The sequence below is a fragment of the Acipenser ruthenus genome, chromosome 13 (assembly GCF_902713425.1).
Source record: "Acipenser ruthenus chromosome 13, fAciRut3.2 maternal haplotype, whole genome shotgun sequence".
Taxonomy (NCBI): domain Eukaryota; kingdom Metazoa; phylum Chordata; class Actinopteri; order Acipenseriformes; family Acipenseridae; genus Acipenser; species Acipenser ruthenus.
In genome coordinates this window covers 19,715,315-19,738,916 of record NC_081201.1, presented here as the reverse complement: position 1 = coordinate 19,738,916, position 23,602 = coordinate 19,715,315, and the positions used below count along the sequence as shown (strand labels likewise).

The 23,602-nt window shown below is 42.4% G+C and overlaps 1 protein-coding gene across 1 annotated transcript in view; it reads left to right on the top strand.

Annotated features, from left to right (window-relative positions):
- Nucleotides 1-8,222, top strand: part of LOC117418292 (WD repeat-containing protein 11) — a 67,342-nt gene extending 59,120 nt beyond the window's left edge. The window contains 3 exon segments of the mRNA XM_059035304.1: nt 680-684; nt 4,690-4,816; nt 5,961-8,222. Of these exon segments, the coding sequence (XP_058891287.1) occupies nt 680-684; nt 4,690-4,816; nt 5,961-6,127 (299 nt within the window). The 3' untranslated portion in view covers nt 6,128-8,222.
- Nucleotides 8,223-23,602: the final 15,380 nt, after the last annotated feature.

Here is a 23,602-nt window from a genome sequence, read left to right as displayed (position 1 = left end):
CAAGGCATACATCAAACCTGAGACAGCTGGAGCAGTTTGCTCAGGAAGAGTGGGCCAAACTACCTGTTAACAGGTGCAGAAGTCTCATTGAGAGCTACAGAAAACGTTTGATTGCAGTGATTGCCTCTAAAGGTTGTGCAACAAAATATTAGGTTAGGGGTCCCATCATTTTTGTCCATGCCATTTTCATTTGTTTTCTTATTTACAATATTATGTTGAATAAAAAATCAAAAGCAAAGTCTGATTTCTATTAAATATGGAATAAACAATGGTGGATGCCAATTACTTTTGTCAGTTTCAAGTTATTTCAGAGAAAATTGTGCATTCTTCGTTTTTTGTGGAGGGGTACCAACAAATTTGAGCACGTCTGTATGTATATATATATATATATATATATATATATATATATATATATATATATATATATATATAAACATTCAACAGTAACAGCACTTTATTTAAACAAGTTTGTACATTTTGTAAAACAAACCAGTAACTAGAAATTGGGAGTCAGCGAGTTGCTCACCACACATCAATCTGTGCTTCCAGATTGACTTCACTAAGTCTGCTCCTAAACTTTGATTTGAGAACGTGGCTTTGCAGAGGGAAGTTGACCTGAACATAGACAACAACCTGGCGCCAACAGATTTGACTTAAGCATAATTGTCTGATTTATCAGGCCAGGTGCTCAGAATGTGTCACTCAGCAATGTCGCCTGAGGCTTGCAAAGAAAGTAAGTCACTTTCAAATTGCTGTAGATTCAGTGATAAGAGTTCTTCCAGCTCTTTCACATTCATAATGCAAATAAGAATGGTTCTTTTAGAAATGAGAGTGCCAGATCCATCCTGTCAAAATTCTGGAATCGATGGGAAATGTAATCTGCAGTTCTTTCAGCCAGGTAACGTAGCGCTCGTTTTCAAAATCGCCACCACCCCTCAACAACTGGAAATGAGTGAAATCAGACTCTTGTCATTTGGTCGATTGAACAAATTCAGTTTCTGTCAAAACTGGCAGGCACGTTTGACCAAATCAGCAACTGTTGTGTCACGTCCTTGCGATGACAAATTCAGTTCATTCAAATGTCCTGTGATCTCTGTCAGAAAGTAAAGGTCTCTCAGCCAATCATTTTCCAAAACAGAAGATTCTGAGAATTTCTGCTTTTCTTTTAGAAAGGCAATCACATGCGCAAAGAGACAAATCTCTTAAGAACATTACCCCGGCTTAGCCAACATACAGTGCCTATAGTAAGTATTCCCCCCCCCCCCCCCCCCCCCCCCCCCCCCGGATGTTGTCACAGTTTGTTGTGTTACAACCTGAAATCTTGATACATTTAAATGGGATTTTTTTTCTTTGATTTACACAACCTACTCAACACTTTCAATGTGTGAAAAAATGGGGGGGGGGGGGGGGGGGGGGGGGGTGAAAAAACAAATCAATTAAAAAATAAAAACCTGAAAAGTCTTCATTAGATAAGTATTCACCCCCTGTGCTATGACACTCCTAAATAAGCTCAGGTGCAACCAATTGCCTTCAGAATTCACACAATAAGTTAAATGGAGTCCATCTGTGTGCATTATTATTATTATTATTATTATTATTATAATTATTACAAGCCCTTTAACCACTGGACCACACAGCCTCCCAGTGTGGTTCTCGTGATTTCAGATTCAATACACCTGTCTCTGTAAGGTCCCACAGTTGGGTAGTGCATTCAAAGCAAAGATACTACCATGAAGAACATCTCCGGGATAAAGTTGTGGAAAAGCACAGATCAGGGGAGGGGTATAAAAAGATTTCAAAGGCATTGAATATCCCTTGGAGCACAGTCAAGTTGATCATTAAGAAGTGGAAGGTATACGGCACCACCTAGAATCTGCTTAGAGCAGGCTATTGTCCCAAAATCCCGCTTGGAATTTGCAAAAAGGCATGTGGGAGACTCTGAAAAGATGTGGCAAAAGATTCTGTGGTCTGATAAAACAAAAATTGAACTATTTGGCCTAAATGCAAAGCGTTATGTCTGGCGCAAAACCAACACAGCAGATCACCCAGGTAAGACCATCCCTACTGTGAAGCATGGTGGTGGCAGCATCAGGGACTGGGAAGCTTGTCAGGGTAGAGGGCAAATGGATGGAGCTAAATACAGGCAAATCCTTGAGGAAAACCTGCTTCAGTCTGCAAAAGACCTAGGACGGAGATTCACCGTTCAGTAGGACAATGACCCCAAGCACACAGCCAAAGCGACACTGGAGTGGCTTAAAAACAAGAAGATGAATGTCTTAGAGTGGCCCAGTCAAAGCCTTGAATCCAACTGAGAATCTGTGGCAAGACTTGAAGATTGCTGTCCACCAACGATCCCCATCCAACTTGACAGAGCTTGAACAATTTTGCCAAGAAGAATGGGCGAATATTGCACGATCCAGATGTGCAAACCTGGTAGAGACTTACCCCAAAAGACTCATAGCTGTAATTGCTGCCAAAGGTGGTTCTACCAAGTATTGACTCAGGGGGGTGAATACTTATCTAACCAAGACATTTCAGATTTTTTTTATTTTTCATTAACTGTTGTTTCACAATAAAAATGCTCTTGCCTCTTCAAAGTGTTGAGTAGGTTGTGTAAATCAAAGGGAAAAAAATCCAATTTAAGTGCATCAAGATTTCAGGTTGTAACACAACAAACTATGAAAACGTCCAAGGGGGGTGAATACTTACTATAGGCACTGTACCTCAGCGTGAAATATGTGTATAACAAATCCAGCAGGTGCTGTCACAGCAAAGCTGAGAATCTGACAGCAGAGCCAGTCATTGCTGCAGCACCATCAGTTGTGCAAGATGCAAGTTTTCCCAAATCCAGATCGAATCTCAGCACAACTACAAGAAAGGCAGTTCTTCTTTTATTGCCCCATCTTTTGTCACGTATCTCATCCAGATGCTAAGCTGAGCAGTATCTGTGATGTCTGTTGACTCATCAGCGCAATGCTAAAAGACAGACACTTGCTGAGTTCTAATTTAAGCAGATTTTCCACGTTTTCAGCCATTTCCTTTATTCGGGACATGATTGTCGCTGGACTGATTGTAACATTCCTTGCCAACTGCCGAATTACATTCCTTTCTTTTATAAGGTATTCTGAAATCATTTCGAGACACGTAACCATGTATTCTTTTACAATGTCTGCGTAGCTGAATGCCTTCTTCCCTCTCGCAAGAATCCAATTATCTTTATAACTAGCCATCGTCACCAATTTAAAGAGTCATAAAATGTTTCAAAGATCTCTTTTGTTGCTGGTAAACGTACTTCAGCCACAGACTTTTGGCTTTGATTGGCAGAGTCCACCAACAATTTTCTTAAAGTCACTGTGAGCATTGTCAAAATGTCTTTTTATATGTGACAAAGAAGGCACATCAGTTTCCCGTTGCTCTCCACAAAGCAATTGTAATTTTCCCAACTTTGCTGAAATTAATTTCTGACTGGTCGGGAATTTTTGGCTTCTGTCTCCTCCGATATTTCCACGTCTCGACTATGACTGCCTCTAGCGCTCGTTTCTACCATCGTAGCTGAAGCTTTACCTCGTGTTACAAATGTATCCATAATTATTATGTTTTAATTATCTTCGTAAATTCGTACCATGTTAACCAATTGTAAACTGCTGTGACACGTTCCTCGGCTACCTGAGCATGTGCATACTGCTGTGACACGTTTTTCTGCTAGTAACTGCGCAAGTCTATACTGCTGCCTAGAAACCAGCGACTCATTTGTACTTGCTGTGCAAAATCTGCCCAGAACAAGTGAGTCAGGACCAAAACAGAAATAAATATTTTATAAAATAAAAAAATAAAACGGATTAACAATGCTCCCGGGCTGCCACAAAAAACCTTGTGGGCCGCTGGTTCCCGACCCCTGAGCTAGATAATAAGAGTGTGTCCACTTTTAATACCTTTACATTAATCTTCAATACTGACCTGCTTGTAACAAATCCTTAACTCTAAAACACTCAATGTGGTACAGTATATACAGGGTGATTCATAGTTCAAGCAGCACTATCGGAGCATCGTGGGGGCTAGAGGTTAGGGTTAGGGTTAACACTCAGTGTGGTACAGTATATACAGGGTGATTCATAGTTCAGGCAGCACTGTTGGAGCATCGTGGGGGCTAGAGGGTGCATAGAGGATGTGAGGGATGGAGTGCTGTCGTGGAGACAATCTGTGTCCACATATGTTTAGAATGCGATTAGTCTGCTCATTCTGGTGTTGTATTTGAATTTATTCAAGTCCAAAAAGAGGTCTGTTTAAAAAAATAACTAAATACTCAACAGCATCAAATCTGAAAACATTACTCAGTGCTAGATCACTCCACACTTGTTGAATAAGTGGTAATACTAAAATAAACATATGTAATTCAATGACAGACGTTTTGACTATCAAGTCATTCTTAATGCATACAAAGAAATGATTGTCATTGAGTTTTATGAATTTCTTTTATTATTACAAATAAATACACAAGCAAAACTTCATGAAATTCGTCCTAATAATATGAAACAAAAGGGTCCTGATGAAAGTTGTATGCATTTTATTCACTCTTAAAATATGCACAAATGCCATTATCTTTTGCTCTAACTGTGCAGTACTCTTTATGGGTTTATAATAGCAGTCACAGAATGCAATCAATGCCAAGAAACCACTGGTTTGTGACAGGTAGAGACTGATCACAAAAAACTAAAACAGATTTTTCTTTCTTCCAGCATGCGGTACTTTGATAGAACTGCACTGTTCGTTGAAGTCTGTCTGAAGCACGGAGTAATTGAAGTCAATGACAACACAAATATCCTTTTAAAAAGCATGCCAGCTTTGATGTGAGCCTCAGCACTATCTAGGAATGTAGCTGTGAGATGAAGTGTACACAGCAAAGTGATGTAAAAAGCTGTGTGTGTCCCTGTTCTGTGGGCCACCACCCTATTTTAAGGAACCACCTCCATGGTTTAGGATCAGCAATATATATTCCCAGCCTAATGTTCTTTAAACATGCTGCCACTTACCATACTGCTTCACTAAATAATGATATAAACTACTCCATTTGTGACTATGGGTTCTAGTGTGTTAGGCAAATTACTTCTGAACTCTCAGTTAATATAAGCACAAGCTATTTAGCTTTTGCTGTAATGATTCAGAAGTACCATCTTTCAGAGTGTATTATAAATAGTATACTGTCCTTTTTCATAGGAGATAAATCCAATTCGAAACAAGCAACTTGAGAGAGTTTGAGACCTTGAATTATGTTGCTTAGTTTGGTTGTAGTTTTATGAAAGCTTATATAATAAGATTACCTGAAAACCTTTCTGCCTTGCGTAAAGGCCAAAATAATAATGATTGCTTCAAGCAAAGTTATTTTTTAACTTTGATTTTCATCTATCCAGCAAGTGAACAACTGATTTCACAGCAGGGCTTAACAGTCGTGTCAGGCTGCAACAGTCAAAAAAGATCCCAATAATGGAATTATTATTATTTATTTCTTAGCAGACGCCCTTATCCAGGGCGACTTACAATCGTAAGCAAATACATTTCAAGTGTTACAATACAAGTAATACAATAAGAGCAAGAAATACAATAACTTTTGTTCAAGCAAAGTACAAGTGTGACAAACCACAATTCAATAATACAGCAGATAATAGTGATAGTTACAATGTATTGTTCTGTATCCAAGAGGTTAACATGGAAGGCTGACCCTTTCCCCTGCTGCAAACATTAATGCATTGGATTGTCTGCCAGTCATAAATCAGTTTCAGGTATTCATTTCTTAATTACTTTGTACTAGGAACAGATTACAATGCAACTTAACACTTAATACCTAAAAACTATTACATTTAAGACGAAGGATATTGAAATTTGTGCTATTTCGTGCCAATGTCTGTAAGTGAAACATTAGCCGCAGTTGTTTTTTTTGCATTCTCTCCTTAACCCTTCTTTACATAAACTCATCAGCTCTGTGTTTGCTGATTATGCACGGACCTTAAAGGCGCTGGGGCTGAAACAGGGAGCTGTCGTGTTTGCCTCTAAAGCTGGGGCTGACGGTACAGACCTGCTGAACGAGCTCACACGTATCAGAGGAGCCAGCAGAGGAGAAGAAGAGCAGTGATGATCACTAGCACTGAAACAGTACCACTGTAGTAACACCTTCAATACAGAGAACCTTCATATTTTACACTGCACTGTACCCCCATCCCCTCCCCTCCCCATACACACAAGACACAATGTTTGATTGCCCTGTCTGATACTTATGTTCACAAACGTGTTCATCAATACATTTGTGGTACATTTTTAAAGCTATGAACGAAAAACAGCTGTACCAGTTGTTGTAACAAAGGACTAGTTTAGGCATTGCTTTGTACAGTTATTTAAAGAGGAATGGGACAACAGGGGGATATGTAATGATTATGAATTGAACTGCACACTGCCGTATTTTACAGTCTGCCTTGTGGGAGTGACCACAGAACCATGTCTCAGTTTGTTCACAATGGTACACAAGCTTGTTTGTAACCATGGTCAAGATTGTTAGCTCTTGGTATAGAAAAAAAAGGTGCAAAAAAGCAATCATATTCACATATTCCTGAAAGGTTTTAAAATCCGTATATATATTCCCACTGTGGAATCCAAAAAATGCATTCCAGTTGCTGAGCTGCAGGCAATGAGAGGCTTAGTGTGTGAGCACCACAAGAACAGCCTCTGATGTACACCTCTGAGACCAGACTTTGAGACATTTCCATTCGCTGGCTTTACTGGGTGTGAGGAATGAGTTGTGAACACAATTCCTCATTGAGGTAACCCACATCACGCAGTCCACAGCAGTAGCTAGGGCAAAGCACCTGCACTGTACTATGCGTGTGTCTAGAGGTCCTCTAATCCACTTGTGATAAGGACATTATTTAGCTCAAGTTATTACGAGTATATAAGTGAGGTGCCGGTTCATATGTGTGTATGTCACACCTTAGAGAACCGCTTCACTTTGAGAAACTTGGTAAGGACATTCCTTTATGTGTATTATCCTGCATGGGTCTGCACATCCCTGCCAATACTGCAGAGTCCCACACTTAAATTGATAGATGTCTTTTATCTTCATACTCATTTGTTGGTAGTTTGTTCTTAGACACAGCTTGTGGAAAGGGGCAGAGTGTTTTTTCTAATTGCCCCACATTCTCAGACTTTTTTGTTTCTTATTCCATTATGCCTTCTTAACAGTAGAGCTTACAAAATAATAATTGCATATTTTAAATCTCTTGACTGGACCAAATCTTGTAGTAGGAATTCACAATTCACTAGAGCCCTGTACAGTAGTTTGTAATAGATGCTTAAAATGTGTTACTTTGTGACTGACAGTAATTCAAAATGATGTTTAAGTGCTCTCTAGTGGTGAGAGAAGTCATTGCATTCTTTGGTACAAAGCACATTTAATGTACTGTGTTTTTAAATGTGCTTTTAACAGTAAGCTGTCCGGTGTTAGAAATTGAACATGGGCAATAAGAATATAGGTTGAGATGCAGGTAAACTCAATAAATCAGCATTGCTCAGACAAAGAATAAAAAGGAACCATACTCTAGACTGTTAATCAAAGCCAATGCTGCAGGAAAGGGTGCCTCTATCTATAGACAGTGTTTAATGACTACATTTCCACAGGCCTCTTGTTTAGCTATTGATCTTCTTTATCTTCAGTGTGAGACCCCCCCCCCCCCCCCCCCCAAATTTTCAACTAAATGGTACAAAATATCTTAACGGTTACTGCACGCCCCTGCACAGAAACGGTACCAAACTTGGTGCTGTAAGCAGAATAAATAGTCAAGTAAAAATGAAACACAAAGACAATAAGGGACCTGTGAAAATAGTATGCTAATGTAGGTCATGTTTCTTCTAAAGCCTTGGTTAATAGATCTGTAACATTTAGCAGAGGAAACACTGGGTAGCAGACCTGGACTGGGACCTGAAGACTGTGTGACAATGCATCTACAAGGGAGGCAATCGACTGTGCTTTACACTCTGGATATCTTACTATTGGAAACTGCTTGTATAAATACATAAATAATTAAATGGAGTACAATATATGTCTTGTGGATGTTAAATATATTTTCAAAAACAATGGCATTGTTTTGCTTGAAGAAACAAAATGTGTTACATGTGAATCCTGTGCAGAAGATCTATGTGGAAGAGCAGGTGTGTCACAAAGAAATCCTCTAAAATTTTTTGCTCATTGAGTGATCAGTTTTTTACCAGTGTTTATTTGCAAGCTGCTGTAAATCCTGTTTTCATTCACAGCCTCTCTTCAAAGCCGCCATTCATTTATTGATGAGAGACAGCCATTAAAACCTTCTGGCATTATAGCCCCCTGTCGGTAACAATAGTCTTCCCTCTGGTCAATAATTTTCCACTATAACCCTCCTCTCCAGTCCATATTTACATTCTCTCTCTCTCTCTCTCTCACTCACTCTCTCTCTCTCTCTCTCTCTCTCACACTCATGCAAGTACATTTCAACTTACTGTAATTCTAAATAGTGGCACTAGGGGGCAGACTTTGCTCATTGTTATTGCAATTACAAACCATCCTAGAAAATACATTATTTGAGAAACGAAAACTAGGTCATAAGAATAATGTACAGCATTGTATGAAATATGGCAGTTAAGTAAATTAAATCAACACACAGATTATGTATTCACTGAGCTCAGATCTATAATGTTCAAATTTGATTATTTGCATTTTGGCAGGGTTTCAAATCCAGCAGTTAAAAAAATCAGTTGAAAGCTGCATTATCCCACAATCATTTTTACACTCAAATATAAGTACTGTTGTTTTACTACATTTCTCTGAATAGCAACTCAAGAAACGTCCTAGTCTGGTACACAAACACTTCAACCTGTGTTTTCATTGTCACTACTTTATTAGAAAGCATGCCTTGTTGTCTGTCAAGTTTATTTACATTCCCCAAAGGTAATTTGCCTATGGATCGCGGGACCCCAAAGCATTACAGTATAACCTCATAGCTCCAGAAGCACAACAAATGAAAAGCGAAAGAAAGGACAAACGCTTGATATTTGTATGTTATTATCATACAGGCTGAAAGGTACATCATGACCCCATTGTTTGGCCTGCTAATTGAAGATCAATAGAGTTCTTTATTTAACAAGACAGATGACGATCACAACAATATTGTAAGGCAGGAGTTTGCAAGCAGCACTATACGATAGATTTGATGCAAAGCCTTTGTCACAACATTCATTTTATACGCCACAATGTGATGAGCTTGTCAAATTATAGCAGGGATGCCACTTATGATATCATGGGATCTGATTGGAGCATGCCCTATAAAAGCATGCTCACAATTGTATGGAATGACCAGGAACAGAGAAATCTCTCATTGTCCTAAAAATCCAAATTGCAGAACTTTGGCACGCTGACTTGAAAATAACATTGAAATATATCTGTAACAGGTCCACATTCTGTTTTCAGAGCAATTATTTGAGATCAGCTATTTCACACAACTCATTTACTGTAATTCGTTTTTTAGGGAGGGGTCTCAACCTCATGCGTCAGTGTTTTGCATCGAAACGTTCCTGTTGCATACCCGTATCTCCATCCCACACAATCACAGTGTGCCATCAGCTCAACTGGTCAGAATCAACTCTTAAGCAGAAAGTGGCCAAATCTGTTGTATAATAAACGTGTTCCATGGTGTTCCAATGAAGAGCCCCGGTCAAACACATACTCTAGAAAAAGAGTGATTTATTCTGGTATTTTGTGAGCCCTTGAAAAAACAAACAACATGAATTCAGGATAAATATGAGAAAAGGAACAAGCCCAGTTTTATGTAAGCAACAGACTGACACAAAATACTAACAAATGCATTTCAATCATATCCCGACTCAAATGTCACCCTTTGATCTGTAAATATGTATTAACTTGAATTGTGTGTGTGTGAGGCAAACACAGAGTTACTTTCCACAGCTCAGAGCTGTCCTTCGCATTCTGAACAGCCCTGGAAGAGTTCCCAAATTCATCCAGCCTGTGCTTCGACCAAAAGCTGTAAAACACAGAGCCAGCGCTTGTTCCACACTCTCCACACAACTTGAATGCTATTTTAATGTTTCCTGGGAAACTTTTATCCAAATACCCGAGAGGGCAGTTTCTTGTTCCCTTAACAGTTTCTGTACTGTGATTTTTTATACATAAATTCTTCGTTAATTTAGACATCATTCAGCCAAAACTGAAAAAGACTGCTTAAACTTACAAAGTTTATTTAACTTCAAGCTTTTAATCTGAAAGTTTGTATTTCAGTAACACTTAACATTGTACCGCTAACTACACTGTAATTATGTTGTAATAACATAGTAATTAAATGTAATGTGTGCTTGTGTAGTTACAATGCAACAATGTGCTTAAATACAAAATGTAATTGTTGCTGTAGCGTCTTGTGTAATTACATTTACTTGTGTATTTACAGTGTACTTACTAACTATTAACAAAGGAATAAGACATTATGGCTGCATTGTTTTGCACAATAACATTTTCAAAATAATAATAATAAAAAATAATAAAATGCAATCTTTAATCTTGTAAAAGTGCAATGGAATTACCCAAACAAAATATAATCTATATTTAAAATTATCCTGATTGCATTTTGAAATTAAAAAATAAATACTACTACGACTACTAATAATACTACTACTACTACTACTACTACTACTAATAATAATAATAATAATATCCTGCTTAAATGTGAAAATAGGATTACATAGATTTTTTTTTTTTTTTTTTTTTTTTTTTTTTTTTTAAAACAGGCCCTGTGGATTACACACCGTGCGACAGTGGCCTCTACTAGCCAGAGGTGAAGTGAGGCTGAAGCATACATGCAGAGCTGTCCTGTCCTCTCCAGGGACTGGTAGCTCACTGACACCCGTGTAGAGACAATTGGCTTGTCAATGTGATCAGAGCTGCTGTGATGAGGGAGCATTATTGGATATTCTTAATGGGGAGATAATGGGGGTAAAAAAAACTGGGTAAACAAAACATTTAAAAAAAAATGAAAAATAAAATAAGTTTTAAGGTTTCCAATAGTTCCTGCTGCAGTTATAGGGTAGATTGGATCAATAAAATACAGTGCCTGCTGTATGATCTGTTATCTATGGAGCTATTCAACCAAAATTTCAAAAATAGGGGGACACATCCAAACACAACACTGCATAGGCAAAAGAGTCAGAGCCCTTCATTTAAAACACATGCATACAGTTCCTGTGGAATGTTATCTACATGTTAATACTAATAATACCCAGCATCATGTAACAAACCAATACAAACCTGAATTGCTTAGAGCTCATCCAGAGACAGCGTGAAAATGTGCCTCTCATTTTCTGATGAGGTAAGGGAGACAGGTTAGTAGTATGAATTGTGTTTTTGTATCTTCTCCAGTGTCATCGAAGTGTCTCTGACAAGGAAGACAAGGTTTCTCATTCTCATTCAGGTTGCTTAAAAAATCTAATAAACATTGTATCCTGTGTGACAAAGTGCATGGCACTGTCATCGAAGCAAGATATATAGGGCCGCGTATAAGGCACAGCCTGTATCCTATGTAAAAAATTGTGGAAGGAAAATGTAGTCCTGATGGTCTAAGCCGACCAGCCAAACTACATCTCCCAGAATACCTGGACTAGAATGGGCCAGTCTGCAATTACCCAGGGTTGAGTAATTGGTTTCACCTGTATTAAAAGGTTGATATTTAAGCAGGGCTAAAAACCCTGTTCAGGTCTCTCTCGTTGGGTGCTAGACAGAAGCTGAGGTCTTGAAAGGTCCTACTGGAAACATCTATAAAGGTAACCATTATATATATTGAATCGATATAAGAGGTTTTTGTTTTTTGCCATCAAATCATTTTGGTTTTTTGTTTGTTTTTGAAGAAGCTGGTAAGCAGCTTAGCTGCCCGGTTGTTAGATAGTGAACCATCACAGTTTAGTTAGTAACTCCAAGACGGAGCTAGGCTTTTGTTTTGTTTGTTTGCTGTTTTGTGAATAAAGATACAGGCACCGACCTGTTTAAACAACAAATACTACGATTGACATCTTTTACACTAGAGGACGGGGCTAAAAATCCTGAATAAGACTGACACTCCAACAGCGCCAGAGTTGTCACACCTGGTAATAGCCTACATTGCAGACAGCTAATCTATATACATTTAAACTGTAGCTTTTGTATCTTGCAGGTTAGCTATTTGCAGCCTCTGTTTTTTGAAGTTTGGAAGAAGTTAATTAATGATCTACAGTCAGCACTCAGATAGCCGTTACCCAGATACACGTCAGTCGCATTTTACCGCCCTTGTATTAAGAATAAAATCAATCCACATTTTTATATATATATATATATATATATATATATATATATAGTGAAAGAATCACACTCACCACGGTTCGTTGCCCCTTTAAAAACACTGACCCAACACACACAAATGGATTTTTGAAGCGCGGTTGCGCTATTTTTAATGATTTCACAAAAACAAAATAAACAAAACAAACACCTAGCTCTCTTTGAGCAATAACTAAACAGAACAGGAACCTAAACTAGAACAGGACAGCTAAGCTGTTTACCTGTAACAAAAAACAAACAGAACAGCACACACAAAACAAAGGCTTCACTCTACCTTTTCTTTTAATTACGGCTGTACCCACACACCAGCACAGTCGGGCCTCTGCCCTCTTCAGCAGCCGCCCAGAGCGGACTGACTGCTCTCCTTTTAAACCCTGCACCTGGTGCCAATTTTCAATAGTAGCCAGGTGCAGGTAATGATCAATCAATAAAACAATTAAACAAAAACAATTAAACAATTAAACAAAACAAAAGTGTGCCTTCCGCACATGTTTTTTCTGCAGAGAGGTTTTAACCCCCTCCCTGCCATCTCACAATATATATATATATATATATATATATATATATATATATATATATATATATATATACACGTAACAAATTAATGCACTTACCCATAACATGAGATTTCCGACTCCGTCACCAGTTTTCTGATACAAAGCCCTTCTCTTCAATGTTACAATTTATCTGAATAGCTATCACACCCTGTATTTAAAAATAAATAAATACATTCTCTCTAATGCCAAAACAAAGTGAACGAGATAAGCTAGGGTAATGTAACAGTTAATCATTAAACAGTTTTAGATACTAGGATGTATTTTTTTATATATATAATCTGTGATCTTTTGTTGCTTTTGTGCATTTTCATTTACAAGTGAACTGTGACATTAGGGCCTTATCGAGCACTATATTCTGCGTTTTTGAATACTGACTTTGGATACTGTTTTAATTCTGAAACTTTTTTTATTATTATCTTTTGGTTTTGCTAAATTGTATTGCCTTTTACGTTTTACACAGTTCTGTGCATGGGTAACATTTTGATTTCATTTTGCTGTTGGGTCATTAAAGGGAAATTTTACATACCGCTGTAATATGTACCAGATTTAAAAGTATGTACTGTATTACAGTTAACGTGTCATCTCTTTAGTTTTGGCAAGTGATATTTTCAGAATCATATGATTTTGAATTAAAATAATACTTTTGTTAAAAATATAGTATTGTACCAACAAAACCAATACATTACATCTAAATGGAAGCCTACTTATTTTAAAAGACAGTGCTTTCAGATATGTATTTTTGATATTGTCCTTTTTTCAGAGAAAAGAAAGATACAAGAGCGGGCCAAAATGAAATAATCAGATATGTGTCACACGCGTTTAACCGTCACTGAAGTCAAAAATCTTATAGGGTCGGATATGTGAGTGCTGACTGTAATACTGAAAAGCTTTTACATGTACAGGTAGTGGACAAAAAAATGGAAACACCAATGTAAACTCACTTAATAGGGCGTTGGGCCACTATGGTATCCCGCTCTGTTCTCGGCGGACCGTTTTTGATGAAACTGGCTGCTCGTGCCCCAGGTTGAAATTTGCAGTCAATTGATCTGCAGTTGCTCGCCTGTTTTGCCTTGCACTTCAAATTAATGCACGGATATCACGATCCTGGAGTATGCGCTTCCGCCCACTGTTGCCCTTTGCTGATGATGTCTTTCCCTCGGAGTTCCATGCCGACATCACCTTAGACACTGTTGCTCTTGAAACATCAGCAAGTTGAGCTGTCTTGGTCACTGAAGCTTCTGCCAAACGCGCCCCAACAATTACCCCTCTTTCAAAGTCACTGAGGTCTCCTCTTTCAGCCATGCTAACCATAATTATAGGCAACCAGGCCTGTCCAGCATTTTTATACATGACCCTAAGCATGCTGGGATGTTATTTGCTTAATTAACGCATGAGCCACACCTGTGTGGAAGCCCTTGCTTTCAATAATCTTGGTGTCCCTCATTTACCCAGGTGTTTCCATTTTTTTGTCCACTACCTGTACATACACAGTGAAAACTTGTTTTTTATTGTGTTTAAAATAAATCATTGACAATCATCACAAAGTAAGTCCTAAAAACATCAAAAAATGATTATGGTTTAAGCTTGAAGACACAAAAGTCCGGAAATTCCTTACAAAAAATGATAATTAAATGAACTTCAATGGTGCAGCTTGAAGCCACAAAAGTCAAGAAATACCATAACGCCCATAATGCAGCTGTATTCAGGTTAGACTTTTAACACAGATAGTGAAATGCAATAAGGGGAGCAGTGGGAATGGCAGAGGTATGAAAATTGATTTTAAAACCTTAGCAACAGCACCATTAACAAGGAAAAGTTCAACTAAACAATGGGCAGTCAGTGTTTCCATGGCCGTCTTCAAAGATGTCGGACTAAGCAGCAGTGAGTCTGTAGCAATAACAGACTAGTGTGGCAGGCAGGGAGAGAGAGATAGGCACCAAGGTTCTGCACTAAATAGGGACAGAAGTCAGCACCAGGAGGCCTGAAATCAGTTCCAGCCGGCTGCAGAGAGCTGATATCCCCAACTCACAATTCCGCCCCTGGTCGCTATGCAGCTCCTCTGGAGGACCGAAACGGGTGAGTCATGTAGGTCTTCTGGATCCCCAGGCGATTGGCAGACCTCCTGGAACACCTTGGACTCACAATTCCGCCCCTGGTTGCTATACAGCTCCTCTGGAGGACCGAAACGGGTGAACATCCCCTCCAGCAGTGTGTCAGCGCAGGCAGACAGGAGCACTCTGATCTGGGAGGGCATACACTTCAGGCCACTTTGTGAAATAATCCATCGCGACCAGAATGAATCGGTTCCCCCTCTCGGTCCTGGGGAAAGGGCCTAGCATGACCTCCAGTGTGTCCCACTGCGCGTGCAAGGCCTTCACTGCTGGGGCGACGCAGGAGAGCTCCTCCCTGCGGGGATGTTGGCCTGCCTCCTGCCAATGCAGCACCAGCCCCACCTCTGGGTCTTCCTGTTGGCATTGCACAAGCTGCTCCGTGGACAGGTTGCTGGGCAGCTCCTCCCCGACGCTGGTGACAGCCCTCACCTCAGGCAGATGAAGCTGCTCCTTTTCTTCCAGTTTAGCACAGTGGTGGCATTGGTCTTCTTTGCAAGGGCAGCAGGAGAGCGCGTCGGCGTTGGCGTGGCTCCGGTCTGCCCGGTGGTGAATGGCAAAGTTGTAGCCCTGGAGGAGCTTGATCCAGCAAGCCACTTGTCCTTCGGGCGGAGGATAAGAGAGGATCCACTGGAGCAAGGAGTGGTTTGTTCGCAGATTGAATCGCCGACTGCACATATAGGGGCGGTAGTGTTTGACCCCCTCCCCCCCCCCCCCGAACAATGGCTTGTAACTTCTTGCGAGTAACGCATTAGTTGCGCTCAGTTTACCTGGGACAGGACCGGACCGATGCTGACATGCTGGCGTCTCTATCCAGGATGGTGTCCTTTTGGGGATTCGGAAAGGCGAGCAGTGGCACCTGGGTCAGTACACCCCACAGCCGATCGAATGCCTGCTGGCAGTCCTCGCTTCAGTGGAATCACAGCCCTTTTTCCGTGAGTTGATGCAGCGGTCGTGCAATACAAGCAAAGTCCTACACAAATTGCCTGTAGTACGACGCCAAGCCGAGGAAACAGAAACAGCGGACCTGAGGCACACAGCCGGGAGTAGGCCGCTCCTGCACCGTGTTGACCTTGGCTGGGTCAGTGGACACCCCATGGACCTCGATGATGTGGCCAAGAACCGTCGTCTCTCGCCATAGTAGATGACATCGCCAGGGTGCAGCTTCAACCAGATGTGCCAAATGCGGAGGAAGACTGACCTGATGGCTCGCTGGAAGGTGAGGGGCATGCACCATGAGGTCGTCAAGGAAGTTGTCCATGGTATGTCCACCAGCACCCTTTACACGTTTGAAGTTGGTCAGGGAGTTGCAGTCCGAATGACAAGTCCTTGTCCGACGGAGAAAGCATCGGGCATGCGTCGAGGGACTGCTTCACCTGCCAGTAGCCACTTCTCAAGTCGAGGGATCTGAACCATGATGAGCTGGAGATGCAGTCTAGTGCCTTGTCGATCCAGGGAAGCGGGTAGGAATCTTTGCAAGTAGCTGCGTTGAGGCATCGGTAGTCCACGCAGAACAGGTGAGTTCCGACAGATGAGTCTTGGTCGCTACCAGATCTGGGTGGCCCGGTCCGTGTCAATGGAGTGTTGCACAAGGCTGGTCCGACCACAGTCTTGAGGTGCCGCTGAAAAGATGTCCCAGGATTCAACCAGGAGGTACCACAACTTCTGTTGCTCTTTAACAGTGAGCCTTTCTCGGTTCCACTGCCAGAGCTCTTCGATGGCATCTTTTAAGTCTGGAAGGGGGGTGGTTGCCCCCAGGTGAGGAAGAAGCGGGCAGCCGCCTCCCCATGGAAGAGGGTGGAGGCAAGACGACAGACAGGTCAATGGACTGCCCTAGCAAAGAGTTGGGATGGTGTAATGCTGCTTGTGGCTGGCCAAGGGGAGTATGGAGTATGTTATGCCTACTTCCGGGTTCCAAATTCCAACGCTGGCTCGGTAAGGTCAAGTTGCGCCGCCAGTCTCTGGAGTAAGTCCACCCCAAGGATGCATTGATCCCCAATCTCTGCGAGCCAGAATAGGTGCTTCAGAAGGCTGTCCACTACTTAGATATAAAGGGTCTGCTTGCTGCAGATCGGGGCCACATCTCCGGTCACAGTACGTATCTGTGCTGCTGTGGGCTGCCAGTCACTGGGGTCGCGCAGCGGTCAGCTGGCAGGATCCTGGGCCTCACCAGGCTGATGAAGGATCCAGTATCTACCAGTGCCTGGAACCGCAAGCCATTGATGGAGCACATCACGTAAAGGCTTTGCCATTGTCCCAGTCAATGGCTACTGAGGTTGAGTTGGGGTCTCCCAGTGGATTTCTTGTTCCGCCGCCACGCCTGTGGCCGGAACGCTTCCTTCTGGACTGTCGGCTGGATGGCGCGGACAGCACGCTCCTCAGTCTCAGTACCACTGTCGGGGTCCGAAGTAAGCTCTGCATAGCCGACGTCATCGCTGGTGGGGCATCCTGGAATGCCCATCGGGATAGGTACTCGATGTCTGCGGCTAGGGCTCCCAGTTTTTCCCCTGGCTCCTGTTTCCGGGCATACAGTTGGTCCTTCAGTTCAATTTCTGGTGGCCTTCTCCTGGACTGGCAATGTAGGGCGGTGCATAAATCTCCAAAGTCCAGCTCTCGACCCGGATGGTAGGTCAAGCAAGGCTTGCTTGGCAGGGCCCTCCAGGGTAGCAATCAGGTGGGACGCTTTCTCCAGCACAGACCATAAATTTACCTTGGCAATCACTGTGAACTTGGTAAGGTCTCCCACTTGGATAAGCCGATGTACTTGCCTGCCATGAGGAATCGGAGCTGGGGGACGGGAATAGAAAGGGCCTTGACGGGGCAGAGGGAGGCTCGTGCTGTCCCGAATGGTTAAACCCCTGACCCAGCGCTGGAGCGCAGAGATGACTGCTGTAGGGACAAGCTGGACAGCATGGTGGTACACACAAGAGGAAACAATAACAGAAGGATTAAAGTCCACAAAGGGGAAATAGAACAGTCTAACTTGTCCAGCCGGTAGAAAGTCGGACCGCAACAACAGCTGGGACGGGGAGACGTGCTGCCTGTTCGCTACACTATTAAAGAAAAGATAATTATTTAATTTTAAAAAATAATGAAAATGTAAACTAATTGCTAACAATACAGTGTAGCTGCTGATTAGTCCATTGGTACACAACATACGGCCCGCGGGCAATATCCGGCCTGCAAAGAGGCATTCTGTGGCCCGCAATACTTGGTCTTTTTTTTAAATATATTTTTCCACAAAATAATTTTATGAACCGATTTTACAGAAAAACGCGTTTGTTCATATAATAACACAGATAAATAGGCCTACTTTCTTTCTGTTCAAATTTAGCAATGGAGGCAGGAGCTAAATGGAGAACTCCCCATCGTAACTGGTTCATGCCTGAAGTTGTATTTTTACATTCATAGTGCGTGCATTGGTTCTTCAGGGTGTACATCTATGCAAAATTGACAGGAAAACCAATCAAAGCAGGGACTTTGTTATGCTAGATTGGCACCTGCGGCATACTGACTTGTAGTCAGTGTTGCCAATTTAGCAAATTTGTTGCTAAATCTAGCAACTTTAAGTGCTGACTTGGCAACAATTTTTGTCAAAAGCGACTTCAAAAGCTACAAATCTAGCGATTTCCAGGACAGTCATCGGAGATTTTCAGAGATATAAAATCGCCAAAACATTTCAATTATCCTGTATTAGCAATGTCCTTTTATTATCATTGTCAGTCCTTTTAATCACTGTCAGAGTAATTAAAATGAAATCCAATAATGCCCGCCCCATTTGTACATAAAATATATAATTTGTTTAGCAAAGGGCTTAACAACCAGGAACCTGGTTCTCAACATGGTGTCGCCAGTGGTAAAGTTGGTTTGAAGTTCGATATTCATTTGATATTCGCAACCATATCACCTAGACATTTCAAAACAAATTTAAATGTGAAGCTGAGCTGTAAATCCTGTAAATAATTTGTGAAAACCTTGCAATGTAATATTTTAAAGACGGTTCTTCTGTTATTGTTTTATTTTCTGTAAATATCAGGCTACAGTTTTTATTTTTGTTAGCTTTTCTGTACACATGAGAAACATGGAAGTGCTTCTTTAAGAAGGCTAAAAATATTGTTGTTTGTTTGATACCGCGCAATTAGATTTCTGACAATAAGCTTCAAGCTGGTATGCAGCTGGCAACATCAAAAATAAAGCCTGACATTATAAACTGGTATCCCAGAAGCAGTGCAACATGTCCCATTAACAGAGAACCCTACTGGTAAATAATGCCTTGTTTTGTTTAGTCAAGCTATTCATACATGCTACTGATAATACCCACAGGCTTTCTGAAATTAAACAAGCATTCCACAATATTGAGTTACATAAAGAGACCATGAATCATTTAATTTGTTTTTGTAGAAAGCTTAAAATAAATTAACCCGTGAACAAACATTTATATTTTGGTCTCCTCCTGTGTTATTCAAAAAAACTATCGTTGACTGGTTCTGAATACAGTAGTTCTAAAAAACAAAAATGAAACATATTACTGTATTAGTGACCCTCAGAAGTGAGTTAAATTTTCATTCTGGCCTGGGCCAGCAAAAAATTTGTGCACCACCGGATTAGTCGATGCATTTTTACCTTTCTTTAGTTGCTTTTAATACAGCACATTCAAGACATTATCTACTTTATAGTTTTAATAATTGATTTATTCATTTTTTTGTTAGGAGCGCTATCATTAAGTGAATCACGAAGGAAAGGCAATTTCCTCTTTAATTATCGAAGCCTCTCCTCTAATGTCCCTGCAGACTCTCACTGAAAACATTTCATTTGCATGGTGAAAAGCCGCAAGCTTTTCTAACGTAATTTCCAGGTGGTGAAATTGACCGTTTCTGCAAAGGCCAGTGTGACGACATTCACAGATTTTTGGATTGAAAACATCTGGACGAAGAGGGTTTTCTCTTTTTTTTAAATTTTTTTTTTACTGGTCTTATTAATTGATTCCGTGTGTGTTTTGCCTTGTTTTACTCTCATTGATTGGGAATTCAACATCAGCTGGTCCTTGTATGTTTAAACAGCTCAAAGTGCTCTAATGTGTTTGACACACCAAACCTTGAGTTCCTCTGATATAGTAGGTTTGGCACATTTAGCTGGTTACACACTTCAGAGAAAGTGCTGATATATTTATCAATCATTCAGACATGTCAAGTGTCACGGTTTGTCACAATTTTGAGGGTCTCACGTCTGTGCAATGGATTCTTACGGTTTTTGTTGTCTACCCGGTTTCAGTCTGCTAAAGGGCTATGCACACCAGACGCAAGCGAGCAAATAAAAAATAATTAAAACTATTGATTTAAATGGAGTAATGCACACCACAAGCGAAGCAAGCGATTATAAATTTTATTTCTATTCGCGCTATGCGCTGTTCGTGTCGCAATGGACCAATCAGAATAAGGTCAAAGGTAGTGGCTGTCAGACTTTCTGTCTCACTCACACAGAGATTACCACAGAAATAAAAAAAATGTCAGTGGTTATGAAGTCAATAAAAAGAGGGACGCCACATGGCACGAAATATCAGAACAATTGCAAATTGATGGTATGTCAATTTATTTCACCTTAATTTTAGTCAAAGTGATGGGGAGCGCCAAACACTGGTTTCGTATTTCTGTTAAATGATGCTTCTTTAATAATAATCACATTCACACAATAACTGAGAAGATTTTATTAAAACTGAAAATTAATAAAAGTATATTCTATTAAACTCATTTTCTCAGTATTTACACATAAATATGTGCAGATGTATTCTTTTTGAATAATGTACATGTTAAACCAGATCACAAATAAACATTCACTGTTACATTTTGTTTTTTTAGTGTGTGGTGTACTGTGGAAATGCGCCCCGCCCCTGTGTGCATTTGTGTGTTATATGTTGTATGTTGCGTGCGTGTGTTAATGTTGGTGTATAGAGATTGGTACACGGGATATAAACGGGTCTGTGTTTCACGTGTACTTAATGTAGATTTGTATTTAGGCACAAGGGGGGCACAAATCACTTCACGTGCTGGTTAAATGTAATATGTGAGCACGGGGTTGCACAGAATTAATTCACGTGCTGGGATTCAAGTGAATAATTAATTAGTAATTGAATCCCAGCACAACAGTATATATAGACGCACATTTCTTGCAGTCGGGGTTGGGTGTTCGAGAGTGGAGACCGGGTGAGGAGAAGGAGAACGTAAAGTAAAATAATAATAATCTAGAAGTGTTTGTACTCACCGTGTTTGTTTGTCTCTCCGTGCACCGTTTGTTAAGTGTTTAGTACGTTTTGTTTGTCTATTTATTTTGGCGCAAGTGCCGTGTCCCGTGTTTTGTGTTAAAACCTTTTATTTTCTGTTCTGTTCTGTTTAATTATTAAATGCTGAGCGCAATCACGTGCTCAGCTTTACCAAAACCCCATCTCTCTGTTTATTTATTTCCTGCTTCTGGTCTGACGCCACCCACTCCGGCCGTCTTTGTGACACGTGGTGTCCTGCGTGGGATCTACAGCGCCTCCAGGACTCAGGCCAGAGCAGGAACCGCATTTTTGGATTTAAAAAAAAAAAAATGGCAGAAGACGCCATCAAAGTGCGGGACTGGATGCTGGAAAATGCTGGGCTGGAGGCCCAGTCTATACCAGTAGTCGTCCGGTTCCTGCGGTTTATGGATAGGGAACGATGGGAGGCTTACAAGAGGGAACAGACCGTAAGCACCTGGGAGGAAGGTGTGGGGTTGGTCCTCAGCTACCTGGAGGCAGTTATAAGTGGAACAACAGCCCAGGTAGCAGGTCCACCAGCAGAGGAAGAATGCCTGCTGTCCCCGTCTCCACCAGCAGAGGAAGAATGCCTGCTGGTTATGCCTCCACAGCCCAAGCGGGAGGAGCCTGAGCATCCACAGCCCAAGCGGGAGGAGCCTGAGCATCCACAGCCCAAGCGGGAGGAGCCTGAGCGTCCACAGCCCAAGCGGGAGGAGCCCGAACGTCCTACGCCTGAGTGGGAGGAACCCGAACGTCCTACGCCTGAGTGGGAGGAGCCCGAACGTCCTAAGCCCAAGAGGGGGGAGTCGGTGAGTCCACAGCCCAAAAGGGAGGAGTCGTTGCGTCCACAGCCCAAAAGGGAGGAGTCGGTGCGTCCACAGCCCAACAGGGAGGAGTCGGGGCGTCCACAGCCCAAAAGGGAGGAGTCGGTGCGTCCACAGCCCGAAGAGAGAGAAGTCGGGGCTTCCACAGCCCTAGGACCCAAGCTGCCAGCAGAGGGAGAATACCTGCTGGTTCCACCTCCACCAGCAGAAGAACAATGCCTGCTGTCCCCATCGCTGCCGTCCCAAGAGCCAGAAGGGGAGGAATTACAGGCTCAACCCCCTGAATTTTTCTGGGGGGGAGAAGGGCAGGATGCTGGTGTCCCCCAGCAGCCTCTATTTATGCTGCTGAAGGGAGCACGGCGCACACCAGCCCAGCCACCACAGCAGAGGGAGCCAGCACCGCCACAGCCTCCCTCTGAGTGGCCAGCATCAGCCCCATGGCCTCTTTCTCCACCGCAAGGAGCAGAGCAGCAGGAGCTGCCTCTGCCTCCGCCACCTCCACCGTTTCCTCCACTAGGAGCAGAGGAGCAGGAGCTGCCTCTGACTCCACCACCGCCAGGAGCAGAGGAGCAAGAGCTGCCTCTGCCTCCGCCACCACCACCGCAAGGAGCAGAGCAGCAGGAGCTGCCTCTGCCTCCGCCAACTCCACCGCTTCCTCCACTAGGAGCAGAGGAGCAGGAGCTGCCTCTGCCACTTCCAGGAGCAGAGGAGCAGGAGCTGCCTCTGCCTCCGCCACTGCCAGAAGCAGAACAGCAGGAGCTGTCTCTGCTTCCCGTACCTCCACCACAGGGAGTACGGTGGCCGGAGCCCCATAAAGGGGAGCTGTCGGCCACGAAGAAGGGGGAGGAGGTCTGGAGACCACCAACCCCAGCAGCAGTTTCGCTGCCGGAGATCGTGGGGGAGGTCCGGAGACCTGCTCCCACTGCAGCAGTTTCGCTGCCGGAGATCGTGGGGGAGGTCAGGATACCTGCTCCCACTGCAGCTTCTTTGCTGCTGGAAGTACTGTGGTCGGAGCCCCACCAAAGGGAGCTACCGGCTACAAAGACAGGGGGAGAGGTCAGGAGACCACTTTCCCCAGCAGCAGTTTCGCTGCAGGAATGGACCAGCATGCTGTCGGCCGTGCCACTACCGGCAGGGGTGCTGACAGCATGGCCAGCCATGGGCCCACTGAAGCCTCCCTTCCCAGCCCGAGACTTTGTCCTGGACTGCTGGATTTTTAAGGGGGGAGGTGGCCGTTGAGGCCATGTGTGCTGCGCACAAGGGGGGGTATATGTGGCAATGCGCCCCGCCCCTGTGTGCATTTGTGTGTTATATGTTGTATGTTGCGTGCGTGTGTTAATGTTGGTGTATAGAGATTGGTACACGGGATATAAACGGGTCTGTGTTTCACGTGTACTTAATGTAGATTTGTATTTAGGCACGAGGAGGGCACAAATCACTTCACGTGCTGG